This window comes from Salarias fasciatus, chromosome 12 (assembly GCF_902148845.1).
Source record: "Salarias fasciatus chromosome 12, fSalaFa1.1, whole genome shotgun sequence".
Lineage (NCBI taxonomy): Eukaryota > Metazoa > Chordata > Actinopteri > Blenniiformes > Blenniidae > Salarias > Salarias fasciatus.
Window position 1 is genome coordinate 15,261,979 of NC_043756.1, and position 17,184 is coordinate 15,279,162.

Genomic DNA, 17,184 nt, shown 5'->3' on the forward strand with positions numbered 1-17,184 from the left:
CTTCAGTTTGAATGGCCACTTCAAGGTTTTCACTATAGAAATGAGGGTTAGGTGAAAAAGTTGTTGTGCAAATACATAAATAGCTCATGTGACTGTGTGTGCATCAACACAAACTGCACCTTTTTTTTCTCTCTCTATTCAGTAGCTTTGATGCTGGTATGAATTTATTTCTCTCCTCGGCCTCCTACAGTCAATCTCTGACGGTTTGGATCAATCTGCCTCTGCCAGAGACCACTCTCTTTCATCAAGGAGTCTCTTCTCCCCCGTCACTCTCATTCTGTCTCCCACTTTCTTTTTTTTTTTTTTTTTTTCATGTCTCCTTCTTCCCATCTTGCACATTTAGGTCAATCAGATTTCCTGTTTATCTGCACCCTCTCCTCTTCATCCCAGTCTCTGTGTCTCTGCCTTCGCCCGACTGTGTCTCCGTCTCTCCAGTCACGGCGACTCCAACCACAACAGGCCCTTCCTTCCATGTTTGTCTTCCTCTTCAAACGGAGCCATATTTCACTCTCCGCTGTCTGTGTTGTCATTACTTCCTCTCTGCCGACATCCACTTTATAGCTTACTGGAAAACACAGGAACAGCCGGGAAAAGTTGCACTAATCAGGTATCGGTGCACATTTGCAGTTGACTTATAGCAGACGACAAACAATCACAAAGATTTCAAAGTCTCGAAGTAATTCACAAGTAGTGAATGCAAACCTACAGTTTTGATTTCACGTTGTATATTAGACAAAGGATCTCCCCTCAGTAGTTAACAGCACATTGGGAGCATTATAAGAAGGACCTCTATTTGCAGAGACTGTTGTAACCTTGCCAAGTCAGATTTGTATTCTCAACTCAAGACACCTTTAATATGATGTGTAACTAGTTGAGGGTGTGTGTGCATATGGTCAGCCGTGGGCGGACGATTAACAGTCACATCACACCTTAAATTCACACCAAGGTACGCAGGTCGGGGTGGGTGTATTGCGGACCGGTAATCTGTGGGCTAAGCTGTGTGTGTGTGTGTGTGTGTGTGTGTAATCATGCATTTGAACAAGGGTGAATATCTTTGCATGCGTCGAGACAGGGCGCCATTTTATCACTGAAGTGTTGGCATGCTTGACACTGCATTGAGGGTCTCTCTCTCTCTCTCTCTCTCTCTCTCTCTCTCTCTCTCTCTCTCTCTCTCTCTCTCTCTCTCTCTCCCTCTCCCTCCATTAGCTGTTAATTAAATTTCAGCAGGGATGATTTGGCAGGAATACCTGCTGGCTTTAAGGGTAAACAGCCTGGTGATGGAGAAGAGAAGCCAGTGATAGGTGACAGGTGTGTGTGTGTGTGTGTGTGTGTGTGTGTGTGTGACTGTGTGTGTGTGTGTGTGTGTGTGTGTGTGTGTGTGTGTGTGTGACTGTGTGTATGTCTTGGAGGAAACAACATGATTTCAGACTCTGTGCCCAAAAGAATGAGATTTGACGTGACCAAATCTTGATTCTCAGGAGGTAACTGGCCATCTTTCCATCTTAATCCTAATTAAATTTGGAATATGTGTTCTTGGGTGTTTTCTGAAGGATAAGGTTGATTGTGTGGAGATAAGCGTTCTTGGGCTCCTGCCCTGAGGCCGAGTTGTTTTGTGCTGAAGAAAGTTGAGCAAAATGATTCAACGAAAGTAGCTACAGCAGTTACAGAACTTGGCGTGTTGCAGGGTCGCTTGGGGCACATGCACTTGGATCACCTTGGTGAAAGTAAATCTCCATCAGCAAAACTTTGCTGCAGCATCTTTCCGGCTTCCTGGAAGCACTGAGACTAACAGCCTGGGAGTTTCTGTATTGTTGTTGTTGGTTTTGTTGAACCATGAGTAATCTCGGTTTCAAAGAGTTTTCTTTTTATGATTAGAAAAGGCCTCTCTGAGGATTTCCTGCAAGGGATCAACATTTATTGTACAGAGAACCTCGGCTTAAACTTGCCACTGTGTTTACACAAACAAATTTAGGGATATTAAAACTGTCGGTGTCGATGCAGGACTTGAATACGACTTACACTTAAACTGGCGAACACCCTCCTCGCTTCCTTTCTCCCTTCACCCTTGTTTTATTTTCACATTTTTAAGATTATAGCTCAGGCCGCTGTGGCTCTGATGGTGGAGTGGGTCACCTTGTTATCATCAGGTTGAGAGCTCGATTGCCCGGTCCATGTGTGTCCTTGAGCAAGACGCTGAATCCCAAATTGCTCTCAGTGGAGGTCAGGTAGTGTTTATCAGCGGTGACCATTGTTGAGTGATGGACTTACAGTGCAAAAATACCACCGGTATTTCACCATCATCCTCCTCTAGAGGTTTGACTGTATCAGAATGGACGCTGGACGCTGAGCGCCGTGCCGTGTGCGCCGCTGGTGCAGAAGGTCTTCCACTTATACAGCTATTTAAGATACCTGGTTTATCGATGTCTGCTCTTGAAGGGCCGTGCTCACAACACACACACACACACACACACACACACACGTCAAGTTTCCGGCATACGAGCATAAATTACCTGTTAGTACTTTATTGCAAGCAGTGTCGAGCCTCGGGCTACAACAGACTGTTAATGGTAGAACAAGCCGTGCCGCTTTCCAAATACATTTGAATCACTCTCATTAAATACTTAAAATACTGTTATTTGGTATATTTGTCTGAATTAGGAAAGATATGTATTAAATACAGTTCCCTCTTTCCATCTATCCTTCACAATATTTTTTTGTTTTGAACCTAGTAAACTGTGTTTTTATGCTTTAGGGTCACTCTGTCTACTTGGCCCAGTGTTGAAGGGATCCTCTCATGTTGTAATTAAGTTTTTTTTTCCTGCCTTTTTTTAATGAAAGAAATTACAAAAAATTCAAGACTTAAAAAACCTCAAGTAGCATTAAGAGATAAGATTTAATTAAGAAGATCAGTATTTTCAACTGTCTGCGTGGTTTAACATTGATATGTTCTTGTGGTAAACGTGTACAGCAGGTTTTGTCTCTCAGATTGAAGACAAACAGTCTGAAGAATGCAAAGTTCAGCATATAGCTGTTTTATTCTGTTTTATGTTCTTTAAGAATGTTTGACTTAAATATTTTCATTCAGATATGTACTAATGTTTTCAAATATCTGTTGCTTCAAATGTGTTTGCAGTTTATCCTGTGCTGCATCCATGAGATTTACTCTGCTCGACCTGTTTTTATTATTTGTTTGTTTTGTTTGTTTTTTTCCCCCCTAAGATGCTCTCCTCACTTACCTGCTCTCTCCGTCTTTCTGTGTTGCTCTGTGCAGCAGCCATGACCGCTCTTTCATCCAGGCTGTGCCCCCGTGTACAGCAATGTATCATACCAGACACTGATACCTTATCAACAGTCTTGGCTGGCCTTCTCCCCACTCCCCTCATACCTGCTCACTGAGCTTTGCTACGGATCCTGCACACCTGTCCCATACTGCAGCCATGCATCGCACAAAGAATTTAGCTCCATCCTTTAGTTTACCTTTTTGTCACTCCACTTTTCCTCCTCCCTGTCTGCTTTGATGTCGTCGGCGCTCAGTTTGCTTCTTTCTTCTTCTTCTTTCAGCCGATTTACTGACGGCGCCTCCCGACCTGACCAATGCAGCTGCCATGTATCGCGGTCCAGTGTACGCCCTTCACGACGTGTCGGATAAAATCCCGATGACCAACTCCCCCCTCCTGGATCCGCTTCCAAACCTGAAGATCAAGGTCTACAACTCCTCCGGTCTGGTGACCCCACAGGACGATCTGGGAGGAGACTTCACATCCAAACTGTCTCCCAAGGTACGGTTAACGTAGAATCACCAACGCCAACGCTGCTGTCTGTCTTTCATCGTTTTTCATTTCTGCATGCTGGCAGTAGGATCCTCCTTCCTGCGTGTGTTTACTCTGCACAGTGAGAAGTGCTAAAACATGGCAGTGGTGTATTCCCACTCACATAAAGACAAAACCAAACACAATTAGTATACATGCAGCTCAGTGCCCCAGTTTCCTCCCTCGGCTTTGTCAGCTACATGGCGCGCATACCGGAGTCAATTGTCACAAATGTAGATGAAACTGCTCGGTAGCACCAGTCCCGAGGCGGTACGAGAGCCGCGCTCGCCGTCTTTCAGCTCTGCAGATCAGTGACAACTTTTGATGGTTTTATGTGTCATTATGAGATGTTTTTTTTTTTTCTCCCCAAATTCTCTTTTTCTTTTTCCAACCCCACTCTGCTTAATAACTGACCTTGCCTCGATAATTTAATGATTTATGCTGTTTATCATATTTGTCCTGAGCACGGCGAGCTTTGTGGGGGGAAAAGTAGTGAATGCTAAGTCTGTATTTTACATCTCACCATGGACATTTCGATGCAGAAATGCAAAGCAGGTCATGTTTTACCAGATACCCTTAGGTGTTTATAGGTATATTGTAAATCCACCCTCTTCTCACAGATGGCCTGCTCTGCTGTATTTCAGCGCTGGCAGGCAGATGCAGATATTCCCTGTAGCGTTTTAGTCAATGGATGGATAAAGAACATACATGCAATAAAACAGCAGCCTTGATGAAATCAGCAGAAATGCAGAGGATAGGAAAGAGAGTGAGTCTTCTTCCAGTGCTTGCTCTAATCAAACTGGGAAAATAAAAGTGCTGCAGCATATGCAACCAGGTATTGGCTTTACAGATACTGTCTAGGTTAAGCCTTGAACTTTGTGTCATTAGAATATATATATTTACAGGAATAGACCTCAGCTCTTTCAGGGCGCATTAGCTTTCAAATCACATTTCTTCATATGCAAATGTACACATCAATCAGACTTTGTAATTATTGAGTGCAAATGCTTTTGTGCACACTGACGCACAGCCGCTGCCCACCTTGAAGCTCTAATAGAAACTAGACATAATAGTAACTCGCTTACCATGACAAGTCTGGAAATATTTATTCAGGTCTTTTGATTTGCCACATTGTTTGCCAGTTCCTGTTTCTCAGGCATTACAGCACGGACCAGAAAAGGATTTATCAGTCAACTGTACCTCTGTTGATATTTACCTATGTTGCAAAGCCAACTGTTTGTGCATCGTTATTCATGATTTATTATTTTTCCCAATAGAATATCTGGATGACTCATAACTATTATTCCATATACCCAGTATTCAGACTCACTCTGTCCTTCGGTTGTAGGTTACTCAGTCTCTGTTAGATAACAGCGACACCATGAACCTTCGTAACCAGACCCTGGCCCGGACGAGAGATCCTTCCTGCACTGCCCACGGATCGTTCAACAGCCAGGGAGGACACCTGATTGTACCTAACTCTGGTAAAGTATCCACGAGCATGCACTGTAACAGCCGTCAGCTACAATCACATTCAGTCTTTTAATATGTTCAATGGTGATATGGCAACCTTGATGCTTGTACAGTATGGAGCCAGAGAAATTGAAAAAAAATAATTGAAGTGATTTTGACAGTAAATAATTATATTTTTCATGGTTTGATTTTTTGGAATGTAAAGCAAGAAATGTTACAGATCTACTCTATTTCTCACTGACAAGTGAACATAAACACTGAGCTACAGTATACACACACACACACACATATGCACACACACATACACAGCAAAAGGACTTCCTCTTGTTGCTGAGATAAAATTAAAAAGTAGACTTATGTTGAGATTTAAACCAGCGGGCAGCCAAAATGATAAATAATATAACCTTCTGATAAAAAGCAGCTCCCAAACGCCATAAAACATTGCAGCACAAGTCACTTGATGATATATTTAAGAGCAGGCTTTACATGGGGCGCCTTTAGAAATCATTATTCAATAATTTATCACAATGATAAAGCGATCATGGCTCATACATTTAATAATTTACTTGGACACTGTGGAATTATTAAATCCAGCGATGAAACTTATTATTTGGGGCCTCATCCTTCCTTCCTGCTGTCCTCCCTCCTGCAGGTGTGAGTCTGTTGGTTCCAGCGGGGGCCGTTCCTCAGGGCCGGGTCTATGAGATGTATGTGACTGTGCACAGGAAGGACAGCTTGAGGTGGGTTTTGTCAGCCTTCTTCCCAATTTTTCTTCCCCACAGATTATTTCTCTCCACCTTCCCCACTTGTCTCTTTATTTTCTTTTCTTTTCTTTTTTGTCTCTGCTTGTCCCTCGATTTTCTTTTTCTTTCTTTGTTTTCCTTTGTCAGCTCCTCTCTGTGTTCCCTGTATGTGCTGTTGCATGTGGAGACGTGCACTGTGTGCCGCACACACAGAGATGAATCATCATCACTGATAGTCTGTGTCTGTGTCTGTGTCTCCTTTTCGTGATTGATTCGCCGGACGCCACGTAACACTAATCCAGCATTACAGCAAAGTTTTAGCAGATTACAGTTAAATATCTGACACATTACTGCCTACTTTACTTTCACTGTAATTAGTATGGTAATACATGTCATTTCCATTGCTGATCAGTTTTCCAAATGTTGGCTCGAGCACCAAAAGCAAACCTCTTAACACATATTATTTCAAAATGTGTGAAACAAATGTTGACTGTTTTCTGCTTCATGGTGTTGCTGTAAAGCCAGAAAACTGAGCTTTTGGGCACATATGCAAAGAGACTGCTGTTTCCACAGTAACTAACAGATTAGTAGCTATTTTTGGGATTATTCTAATCCTGTTACTTGTACTATAATCCTTTACTTCTAAACCCTGTACATAAGTGAGGTAGCGCTCTCCTGGGGACATGACAGACAAGGGTGAAGATTTCTACAGTATTTTCCATCAGTTGACTGAGATTTTGGTGAAGCTGACAGGACACATCGCTTTTGATGTTGTTAAATATATATATATATATATATATTTATTTATTTATTTTTTTTTTTTACGCTGCAAGCTCTACAAAGTAAATTCTTCTCACAGTGGCTGAATTGATGTTTGTTGTTGAAAGAGCATTCTCAAAAAACTAGACAAATAGAAGCAGAAGTATCTGCATGGGGAGATAACAGGAGGGCTAAATGAGAAAATATATTATTTTAATAATGTTGGTGAAGCAACCCGAGATAAAAGGCACAGATTGAGTCATGTATTCTGTCTTTTCTCGCGTCTCATCAATCAATAGCCATCAATAGGAATTAGGCCTCCCTGCAATGCTACAGTATTTCTGAGAGTCAGGCGTCTTCTCTGTCCTCTGCCTTCATCTCAGTCAATATCCAGCTTGCAGAAACTCACGTGGATGCGATAATTTACCTCCGCAGCACTTGACGGAGCCGCATCGCGCCGCTCAGCCTCTTAAGATCGAAACCCGAGGCGTCGGTTTTTCTGCCCACACAACTCCGAGTGTCTGTTTTATCTGTATGATAAATATTACGTAACATCAGTCAATGAAAGTGTAATTCATCAAGGAGGGAACTGTGCGTTACATGAATAAGAGGGCCGCGTAGTTTTAGTCACACTATTTCTTTCCTTCTCCTCCACATTTGAACTCTTCATGAGTCGATAATGAGCTCCAGCAGCTGAATCAATACTGCTGCTACGGATTAGTTCCCCCCTGACACAAGGTGTGCTGGAGGGGGAAAAGAAAAACACTTTTAAAATTTGTATTTAAGTCTCCCATTCCTATTGGCTCCTTCAAAGGCATTACATATTGGCGACAACCCAAGGCATATAATCTATACAAATAATTGTGATGACATTTTTTTTCTTTTTCGAGCATTGTTTTCAAATCTTTCTTCGCTTTTCTTTTTACTACCAAAAGCAGGATCCCAAACAATAATAGAATCTCACAATTTTGATAGCAGAGGAGCCTGAACCATTATGCTGCTTCACCACAACATATATTAGTGCATCAAACAGCAAAGTGCTTGACGTTCAGATACTCAGATTTGCAATAAGTGACAGAATCATTTCTGATCAGCAGCTGCTTGTTTTGTGCCTGTGTCGCCATGAACTAGTGATTCTAGCTGAAGGTTAACTACAGTTTGAAAGAAAGACACAAAACTCAATGAATGAAAAAATGAAAAGCAGGTTTGATGGTAATGATCAATATTTTAGTGTTCATTTTGCCTTTCATGAAAGCCTTCAGGCTTCCCTCACAAGTTCTTCTTTGAGATTTCAGCATCACGTCTTAGATGAATGAAGTGGTACTACTAGAATGACTGTTTAGATTTCCTTAAGTAGGACGATTCCACAACATGAAGAAAATAAATACAGTAGCATGAAAAGTGGTATTAATTTAATCTTTATGCTTTTTGTGATTTGCGTTGTCAAGCATTCTTTTACTATTTCACATAGCTGTGACCACAGGCATAAATCCATATGATGACAACTTATGTTGACTAAACACTAATCTGACATCAAAATTCAAAACAGTTTAGGAGTGATATTCATATTTGAATTTGGTTTGAACAGCAAAATAGCAGCACAGGTGAGTCGAGCACAGCTCTTTGCAGCAGGGGGTCTTTTTAACAGTTACCCAGCGGAGCCTTTCTCTCACTCTTCACCTCAATGTTATCTGCCCCTTGCAGACCTCCGGTCGAGGACATTCAGACGGTTCTCAGCCCAGTGGTCAGCTGTGGACCTCCAGGAGCGCTGCTGACCAGACCAGTGATCCTCACCATCCACCACTGCGCAGACAACGTTCAAGAAGACTGGCTCATACAGCTGAAGAACCAGCTGGCCATGGGGGAGTGGGAGGTGAGGCCAAAACACACTCTGCCTTTTGTGAGCATACTGTTTATGGGAAAAATGCAACTTGCAAGATTTAGATCCTTCATTTTTTTTTTTTTTTCCTCAAAGAGAATATCTGACAACACGCTGACAACAAATGCAGACAATTTTGAAAGTACATTTAGACATAAATAAATCTGCACATAACTTTTTCATGGCATAATGACATACCTGCGTACAGCCACGGGCATGTCATTCATACACAATCACATGTATACAGCTCACACACACGAGTGCATGGGGCCGCCGTGAATTTCACACGCTGTGTATGCATTGAGGTATAGCTGAGAAGAAGAAAAAAAAGAGAGAAAGAGGAGAAAATTCGGTAAACAGAAAGTGCCTACAGGCAAGTAGACAAGCAGGGGGTTGAAGACTCCTATCAGAAGCAATTTGTTATGCTCCTGCCATCCTCCTCTTCTCTCATCTTACTTCTTATGTTTCTATCCTTCCTTTTTTTTCTATCCCTCTCTTTCGCCCTCCTCCCATGTCTCACAGCATGAAGTCTCTACCTCAGCAATATACTTGTGTCTGTGTGTGCGCGCGGGCACGCACGCGTGCACGTCCGAGTGTGCGTGTCCCTGTGTGTGGGTGTGGGTGATAAGGCTGTCTTGCAGCATCACTGTGTCTACAAGGCCCCCGTATGCTGTCTTCTGTTGCTTATCACAGCTCAACACAATGTCTCTGCACAATTAGCCATGCATAAGATTCTGTGTGTGTGTGTGTGTGTGTGTGTGTGTGTGTGTGTGTGTGTGTGTGTGTGTGTGTGTGTGTGTGTGTGTGTGTGTGTGTGTGTGTGTGTGTGTGTGTGTGTGTGTGTGTGTGTGTGTGTGTGTGTGTGTGTGTGCGTGTGTGTGTGACACAGAGACGGGAGACACCGAGAGAGAGAGAGAGAGATGCACAGAAGGGGTTTGGTGCAGACTGGGTAAAGATGAGAAAAATGAAAAGTGGAATTTCATCAGGAAGTCGATTTGTTTTTCTCTTATTGCAGTAGAACATCCATTTCCCATCAGAAAGTTTTCCCCAAAACAGGCAGAGGAAGGTAATTGAATTCCCCTCATATCAGGGGGGAGCAGCCACGGTTGTGATTACCAGTAATAACAGATTCATACCATATTGCTTTCCTACCTCTTTGTATTGATTCGGCTCATCTGTAGGAACACAACTCCACAAGAACTGTGACTCAAAGCTCAATATTTGTATCACACACATGCATGCAGAGCATATCCGTTCTTCAGAGTGCTGGCATTCACAGGACAGGATCGCACGATTACACACACACACACAGCACACACGCGCGTCGCATGGATGTCTGCACGGCTAATTGACGATTCAGTAGTCACATAAACGGAATGCAGTGAACTTGCATATCTTCCCCTCATCCCACGGCGCCGTATGGATTTACCATAACTCAGGCTGAGCCAGAGAGCCGTGGAGATGACATGAGCGGCAGCCAGCAGATAATCATAGAGAGATTGGACACACTCCACAGAAAACGTCTGCAAACAAGCGTTATCATTCCCGTAATGAACACCTTGATTTACTTTCACAAGTCATAAATACAAGCAGATATGCATGTGTATTTCAGCTCAGTGTCAGAACAGGAGCATATTCACAATCTGTTGAATCAAGCTTCTGTAAATTACTTTTGAGGATGGATTTCTAGACCAGCTCCAGGTGTTTCCTACTCTTATTTATTTCCCCAATAACAAAAGCCTCACAGGAAAATATTTATGTATCGTTGACACGGCTCTCTACAGAGAAAAACACTTCCTGCATGCTTTTGGTATGAACCACATAAACTTGTTTATGTTTGCTTCAGGATAAATCTGCCCAGATGTAGGTGCAGTTGAGTTGTGCTAACAGGCAGAGTTTGGCTTTAAGCCTTTAAACCTCTAAATAAAGTGTGAAGGCAAACAATGGGGAGGTAGATCTGTGTGAATAAAACCTTTAAATACTACATCCACTGATCTGTGACAACCTTTGTGAATTGAAAAAAAAAAAAAATTAAATCAGTGATCAGGGTTAAACTATTATTTATGCAATTTAAAAATGCATTAGTTTTTTTATTTATTTATTTATTTATTTTTTACATCTAATGGACACATCAAAAATGATTTACTGAGCTGCAGTGCAAAGATCTTATACAAATCTTAAATGATGGTATTCTTAAGTTTATTCAAAGATCCTTTCTGATCTTAGTATAATGAAACTGTCTTTCATACGGATGGAAAATTCAGCTGCTTAATAAAATAGTATTTCCTCAAGAAGGTAGAGACAGATTCAGATTGGCTTCAGAGACTGAAGTGTTTCATTCTGCCTGAAATATTCTGTTCTTAACAATCTGTGGCACCAAAATAACTCTAAAATATCTGCAATGAAATACTGATGAAAGTCAAAATACAATACAACAACTTCCTCTTCAAGTTTTATTGGCGTTGAATTAAAATATGTGAAATATTGTTCTGATTTTAGAGAAATCTGCTTCAACAAGTGGCTGTTGTTTTGTTGTTTTAGCACCGGAGCTGTTATTTTTATCACCGCTTAGGGATCACAACAGCCGATGACCATAACAGGGAGCTTAACATACCATACTGTGAAATACCCCTGATCGACATTATATTATATTGATTTTGTCACATTGATTGCAACTGTTAAATCAACACAGATGCTTTTCTTTCAGGACACATTAAGTTGACTAGTGTTTGAAATCCTGGTCCTTCAGAAAAGCAAGTAAACTATGGTCACGATTGCTCGGTTTGGAAGAAATCTTCAGAAAGTGTTCAGTGTACTTTGCAGTCAGCAAACTATCATGAAGTCAAATTCTGGATGCATTCCCCCCCAAAACACCAGATAACGCTGGATTCCTCCTCCGCTGAGGGGGGTAAAGGCTCACATGGTAATTTTAGCTCCGCTGGTTGAGAACTTATAATGAACCCTTCTCGCGCTCCTGTCGCAGACTGCCACTCACGTATATATAATAAAAGGTGTGTGTGACTCCTTTTGTGCTTTTGCTTTTTTATTCTCTCTCTCCTCCCAGGATGTGGTTGTGGTGGGAGAGGAAAACTTCACCACCCCCTGCTACGTGCAGATGGACTCGGAGGCTTGTCACATCCTGACAGAGACGTTGGGGACTTACTGCCTGGTGGGCCAGTCAGTCGGCAAAGCAGCTGCCAAGAGGCTCAAACTGGCTGTTTTTGGGCCCATCTCCTGCACGACGCTGGACTATCACATCCGAGTCTACTGCCTGGATGACACTCAAGATGCACTCAAGGTAAAGTAGTTTGATTTGGTTTCAGTTTCTCCACATTAACCCAGATGCACACAGATCCTGGTGGTGTTTGTGCTGTTAGCACTATGGAGGCATGCAGATGGTGCCACATTCCGTGTTGCTTTGTCACGCGTCATGTGCTGCGAGAGATTTGTTCCCCCCTAAACTAAAACACGTCCCGGGTATTTTGCTTTCAAAGTAAAATGTGCTCAATCCTGAGCAGAAACGATTGTACAGAGGCATAAACAGAAGTTTCTTCACCTCTAGTCCTGCGGAAACGAGCTGAGAGGCAGTAAACAAAACGGGGTCGAGCAATGTCAAAATCGCAATGCTTTTGAATTTAAACAAATGCAAAGCACCAGAGGGACCATCTGATATGGGAGATTAACATGGGTAATTTATGCACGCGGCGATAAGTCAAGTGTCAGCGTGGCACACGGCCATGTGCACGGTTACACAAACACCGGCGCGCGCTTCCGCTTTGTGCTCGTTCAAACAAGCAATTGTAGTTTGAAAACAAAGTTCAGGGGTGGACTTTTAATGATGGAGCCTTTGAATAGTATAATTGATCGGCTGTTTTTTTTTTTTTTTCCCCCACAAAGGAAGTCTTTGCTGTGCATCTACAGTAGAGCCGCCGCGCACAAAGCTGAGTGGAACAAGGAATCGATCGTTTTGTAAAGGTTGTTAGAGGCATCAGAAGCCGCGCAGATAACGTAACATAACGCATTGCTCATGTTCTCATTTAATCCTGGAAGTGTGCGCAATGCAGCGGCCTGTAATTATGTCGCTCTTATTAGAATGTGTGTTTGCCATTAGGCTGGTTGTTGTGCCTGTATGGCGCAGATACACACTCCCTCCATGAGTGCTTCGTTGATATACAGAAGTCATTTTGAACCGGATGAGCAAAGATCCCCACAGGCCTGCGTGAGCAATATATTATTGAAACAACTGCAGGAAAGCAAAGTGAAATGTGCTGCTTTTTTTATTATTATTATTTCCACAAAATGGAAAAGACATCAAAGGGGCAGTAATAGTTTTACATGAGAAGACTTTTTCCAATTTCCTAAATTGCAGTATCCTAAATTCCACCTTAAACCTCCAATAAGGACGTTGCATCAGCTTTAAATCTGGAGTGAAGCGATGGCGTCTTTGAAAGTCGTAAAGTTATGTCAGCAACAGGAGGAGGGGTAATGAGGAAGACAAAAGTTAAATAACCAGAGTTGAATTTATTTCTCAATATATTACTTCCATTAGAAATATGATACATTGAGGTCATCTTCTAATATCAATAAAAGTAATTTAATTTTACTGTCTTACATTAAAGATATGCTTCATTTCCCCTCGTCTTACAACTGGCTGTTGGTGCATTATTAATCAAGATTTTTATGGAGCCTCCTAATGTGTCTTTTCACTTCAGAGCAGTTAGTAGAGCTGAGCTTTGTGTAAATTCAAGTAGGAAGATGTGAGATGATATCTCAATAGAAACCTTCATGTGTTTCAAGTGTTTAATGGCACATTGTCTGCAGTAATTGTGCGCGATGAATGGAGGTGTTCTGACAATCTTTAATGCGTGGAAGATGAATGGTTCGGAGAGGCAGATTAAGCAGAGGCAAAGTTGAAGAGGAAATCTTCAGCACTTCTCTTTAATGTGGGGTTTCGTGCAGGAGGTTCTTCAGATGGAGACGCAGATGGGAGGGAAGCTTCTGGACGAGCCAAAGACGCTGAACTTTAAAGACAGCACACATAATCTGAGACTGTCAATCCACGACGTGCCCCACACACACTGGAAGAGCAAACTCATCGCTAAATATCAGGTGAGATGCGCACGCACGCACGCACGTGCACTTTGAAGACATTTCTTGAGGGTCAACAGAACAACTTCCACTCTAAAACAGTCTCACTGCCTGTTCTTCCACTTTCTTCTTATGTCTTTATGCCCTTGTCCGTCCCTGGTACTTCAACCTTTGCATTCAATGCCCTCTCTCGCTGACAGTAGCAGACATATTTTGTGCCGTTTGGTTTCAAAATCCGAAAGTTTAGAAAGTGCAAAGCCCACTAAAGCGGAAAATGTGTTGCTGTTGCAGGAGATCCCATTCTACCAGGTGTGGAGCGGCAGTCAGAGAAGCCTTCACTGCACCTTCACCCTGGAGAGACTGAGCCCGGCCATCACGGACATCAGCTGCAAGCTGTGTGTCCGGCAGGTGGAGGGAGAAGGACAGATCTTTCAGCTCAGCAACACTCTGGAGGAGGTCAGTTTGGAGAGAATCACCTACACACACCAAGGCAGCACTATGCATATATTAGTTAAATGTACACAGTAACTGCAGAGAAACTTAAGGCAGAAGAAAGCTATAAGATTCACCCTGTGATTTTTTTCTTTTCTTTTCTCCTCTGTGCCCCTGTCTAACTTCTACAGTCTTGTACTGAAGGTCCTAAAGTCGCCAAGTTTTCCCTCTGTCTTTCAGACAGTCAGAGTTCCTGCTATGGTTCTGCGACTCTGTTCAATCATTCATGCGGAGGCCAGAGGTCACGTAACACCAGCAGAATACCTCCGCTTTGATTTTCCCCGGCCGTGTAGCTTTAAAGTCACAGGATGCGCACGCCTCTGTGTCCGGGTGTGAATGGTTTGGGCCGTGGGTCGGGCGTCTCTTTGAGGAGTGTCACAGCTTTGAATCCCCCCATAGTGGTCAGAGATAACTGCGCTGTATGTTACCTTTTCCTTTTTTACCTCCCGCATTACTGAAGTAAGGCGTCGGAGCAGCAAAACTCCTTTTAGAGGAGCATTTGGGCGATCAGGAGCAATTTATCCTTTGAGTAGAGTTTTACTTAATGCTGATCAGAATGCTGTGAAAGTCTCCTGCCATTTATCTGCCATTACAGGGTGTTACTGTCTCCAGTTCAGCTCCCAGACATGAACGACATGAACTGGATGACTTTTCCATCCGCAGCCAAATGGTTTCTTTTCTGTCTGTAGTTTTGCAGTAAAATCTAAAATATGCTCAGAAAAAGAAAAAAAAAAAAGTTTTTTCATAACAAAACTGAAATCGTTTTAAGTGAAAAGATTTTGAAGAAGCCTCGGTGGATTAGTGGTTAGCATTCTCACCACACAGTGAGAATATATGCCGTAGTTCAGGTTGGGCTTGGGGGCCTTTCTGTCTGAGTTTATTTCTGAGTCTTTTTGGTTTCTCTAAGTTCCCCGCAGGTGTAAATGTGTGTGATTGTCTGTCTCTCTGTGTTTTCCCCGCTCTGTGTTGGTTGAAGTGCTATAGAAGTTGGATGGATGGGTGGAAATTAAAGGACGCTTGTGTATCTTGTCAATACACATGCAGAAAAGTAATGTAAACTAAACTATGCATTACATAACTATAATATCTACAGTAATAGTCTTGCATTATCTTTACAGTTCCTAAACTTCTATAAGCCCCGTGTTTAGAACAAAGACATACACGTACAGCGGGTTTAAAGCATTTATTATTTCAACCCAAGTGTCCCTTTGCATCAGTCATCCAGTCTCCAGCGGCAGAGAGCTTTCTGCTGTAAATTGGGGCTAAGTAGATGCAGTAAATAGTAATCATTCACATCAACAGTGGCAGTTGTTGTTTCCTTCTGCCAAGCCACATTCATTAGACTGCTGCCTCCTTTCAAGCCCAGGAGTGGCAGATTAATGGGAAGAAGGTTTCGAAAAAGGAGATGAACAGCGAGAGGACAGTACGAGAGCCTGTGAGCAGATTTTTCTGTTTATTCCACTCTTGTTTTAATTAGGAGACGTGTGTGTAATTGGTCAAAGTGAAGTCAGGCAGGCTCAAGGAAGCCGACCCGGGTGAGGAGTTCAAGCTGCTGCAACATATTGTGATCCTTGTTTACTATTAAATAGTCAACAGTGTCGCTGTTGTGTTCTGCCACTGCCACATATTGTGCTTGGCAATATGAACATGAAATGTTTCTAGAAGATAGTGGGTTTTTTTTAGGGATGTGCGAGTACCGATACCAGGTATCGGTATCGGGCCGATACTGGCCTTATTTCAAGGTATCGGGTACTCTTGAAGGCTACCGATGCCAGCCGCCGATACTCACGGCAAGAAAACCCCACGCGTAGTAAGCCCTCCTCACCAGCAGTTGGCGGTAGTGCAACCAAATGGGATGCAAGCTGCCGACAAACATGAAGGAGGAAGAAGCTCCTCTCTGAAGCGCTGACAGGCGCAGGGCTGCACTGCAGCGGGTTGACTTCTCCATGAGTCTCATCCAGAGCAGAGACAACAGGAATGAATCCAGAACGGCTGCTCGTCTCACCAAAACTCCGCTGGTGTGGAAATTCTTTTATACAAGTGAAAACGAGCCGAGCTTTGCAGAATGCTAACTCTGCAATGCTAAAATTGCTAAAGGAGGTGCGCGATGTTGTTCATTTCCCACTAGTAATTTGTTTAAACACCTCAGGGCGAAGCTTGTGGACGAGAGTCTGACGCTGTTGTGCTGGAAGATAAAGAAAACTCCGGCAGCAACTCGACGGCAAACTCTGCAGAAGACCGAGAAACTGAAGAGCAGAGATCCAAGAGCAGCACAGAGAACACCAGCAGCTCTTTAAACTCAGGGGTTTTTCTATCTTTGACTTTAGTTCATAAAAAAATCATTAAAATTAGTACATTTAAAAACCTTAGTTTATGTAAAGTGTAAAACTCAGAGAAATTGTTTTATCTTGCACTTAATTTCATTTAAATAAGTGCAAACTCAGAGTTGCTTATATATATTTTCACTCAGTTGACCAGCCTCTTTCTGCTGTTTCAGGAGCTCCAGTGCATAGACACATCGCTGATGGACCCTGCGAGCAATATCACAACTTTAGTGGGGCCCAACGCCTTCCGGATTCCCTTATCCATCAGACAGAAGCTGTGTGGCAGTCTGGATGCGCCGCAGACCAGAGGGAACGACTGGAGGATGCTGGCCCACAAACTCAACCTCGACAGGTCTCACTTGCATTTGTTTGTTTTTTTTGTGACTCTGCTCTGAGGTGATTCACTTTATTTAAGTCAGCGGTTCCTGGAAGGTTTTTATCTTTTACTAACATTTTCATTTGTATAAAGCAATCAAAATATAACTAAAGACTCGTCTTCCATACGGTTATTTATTTATTGTCTTTGGGATTGAACGAACAGTTTCATATGCAGCAGCACAGCACCTACATTCTGAATAAATCAATGCATTTGCCCCATAGGTAGCATCTGTAGAGTC

General features: G+C 42.6%; 1 protein-coding gene across 2 annotated transcripts in view; it reads left to right on the forward strand.

Annotated features, from left to right (window-relative positions):
* unc5ca (unc-5 netrin receptor Ca) overlaps positions 1-17,184 on the forward strand; it is a 180,772-nt gene that overhangs the window by 158,081 nt on the left and 5,507 nt on the right. For both annotated transcript variants that reach the window (XM_030104854.1, XM_030104855.1), the window contains 8 exons: positions 3,562-3,779; positions 5,158-5,293; positions 5,935-6,022; positions 8,489-8,657; positions 11,728-11,961; positions 13,623-13,772; positions 14,043-14,207; positions 16,741-16,919. In XM_030104854.1, the coding sequence (XP_029960714.1) occupies positions 3,562-3,779; positions 5,158-5,293; positions 5,935-6,022; positions 8,489-8,657; positions 11,728-11,961; positions 13,623-13,772; positions 14,043-14,207; positions 16,741-16,919 (1,339 nt within the window). The remainder of the gene's footprint in view (positions 1-3,561; positions 3,780-5,157; positions 5,294-5,934; positions 6,023-8,488; positions 8,658-11,727; positions 11,962-13,622; positions 13,773-14,042; positions 14,208-16,740; positions 16,920-17,184) is intronic.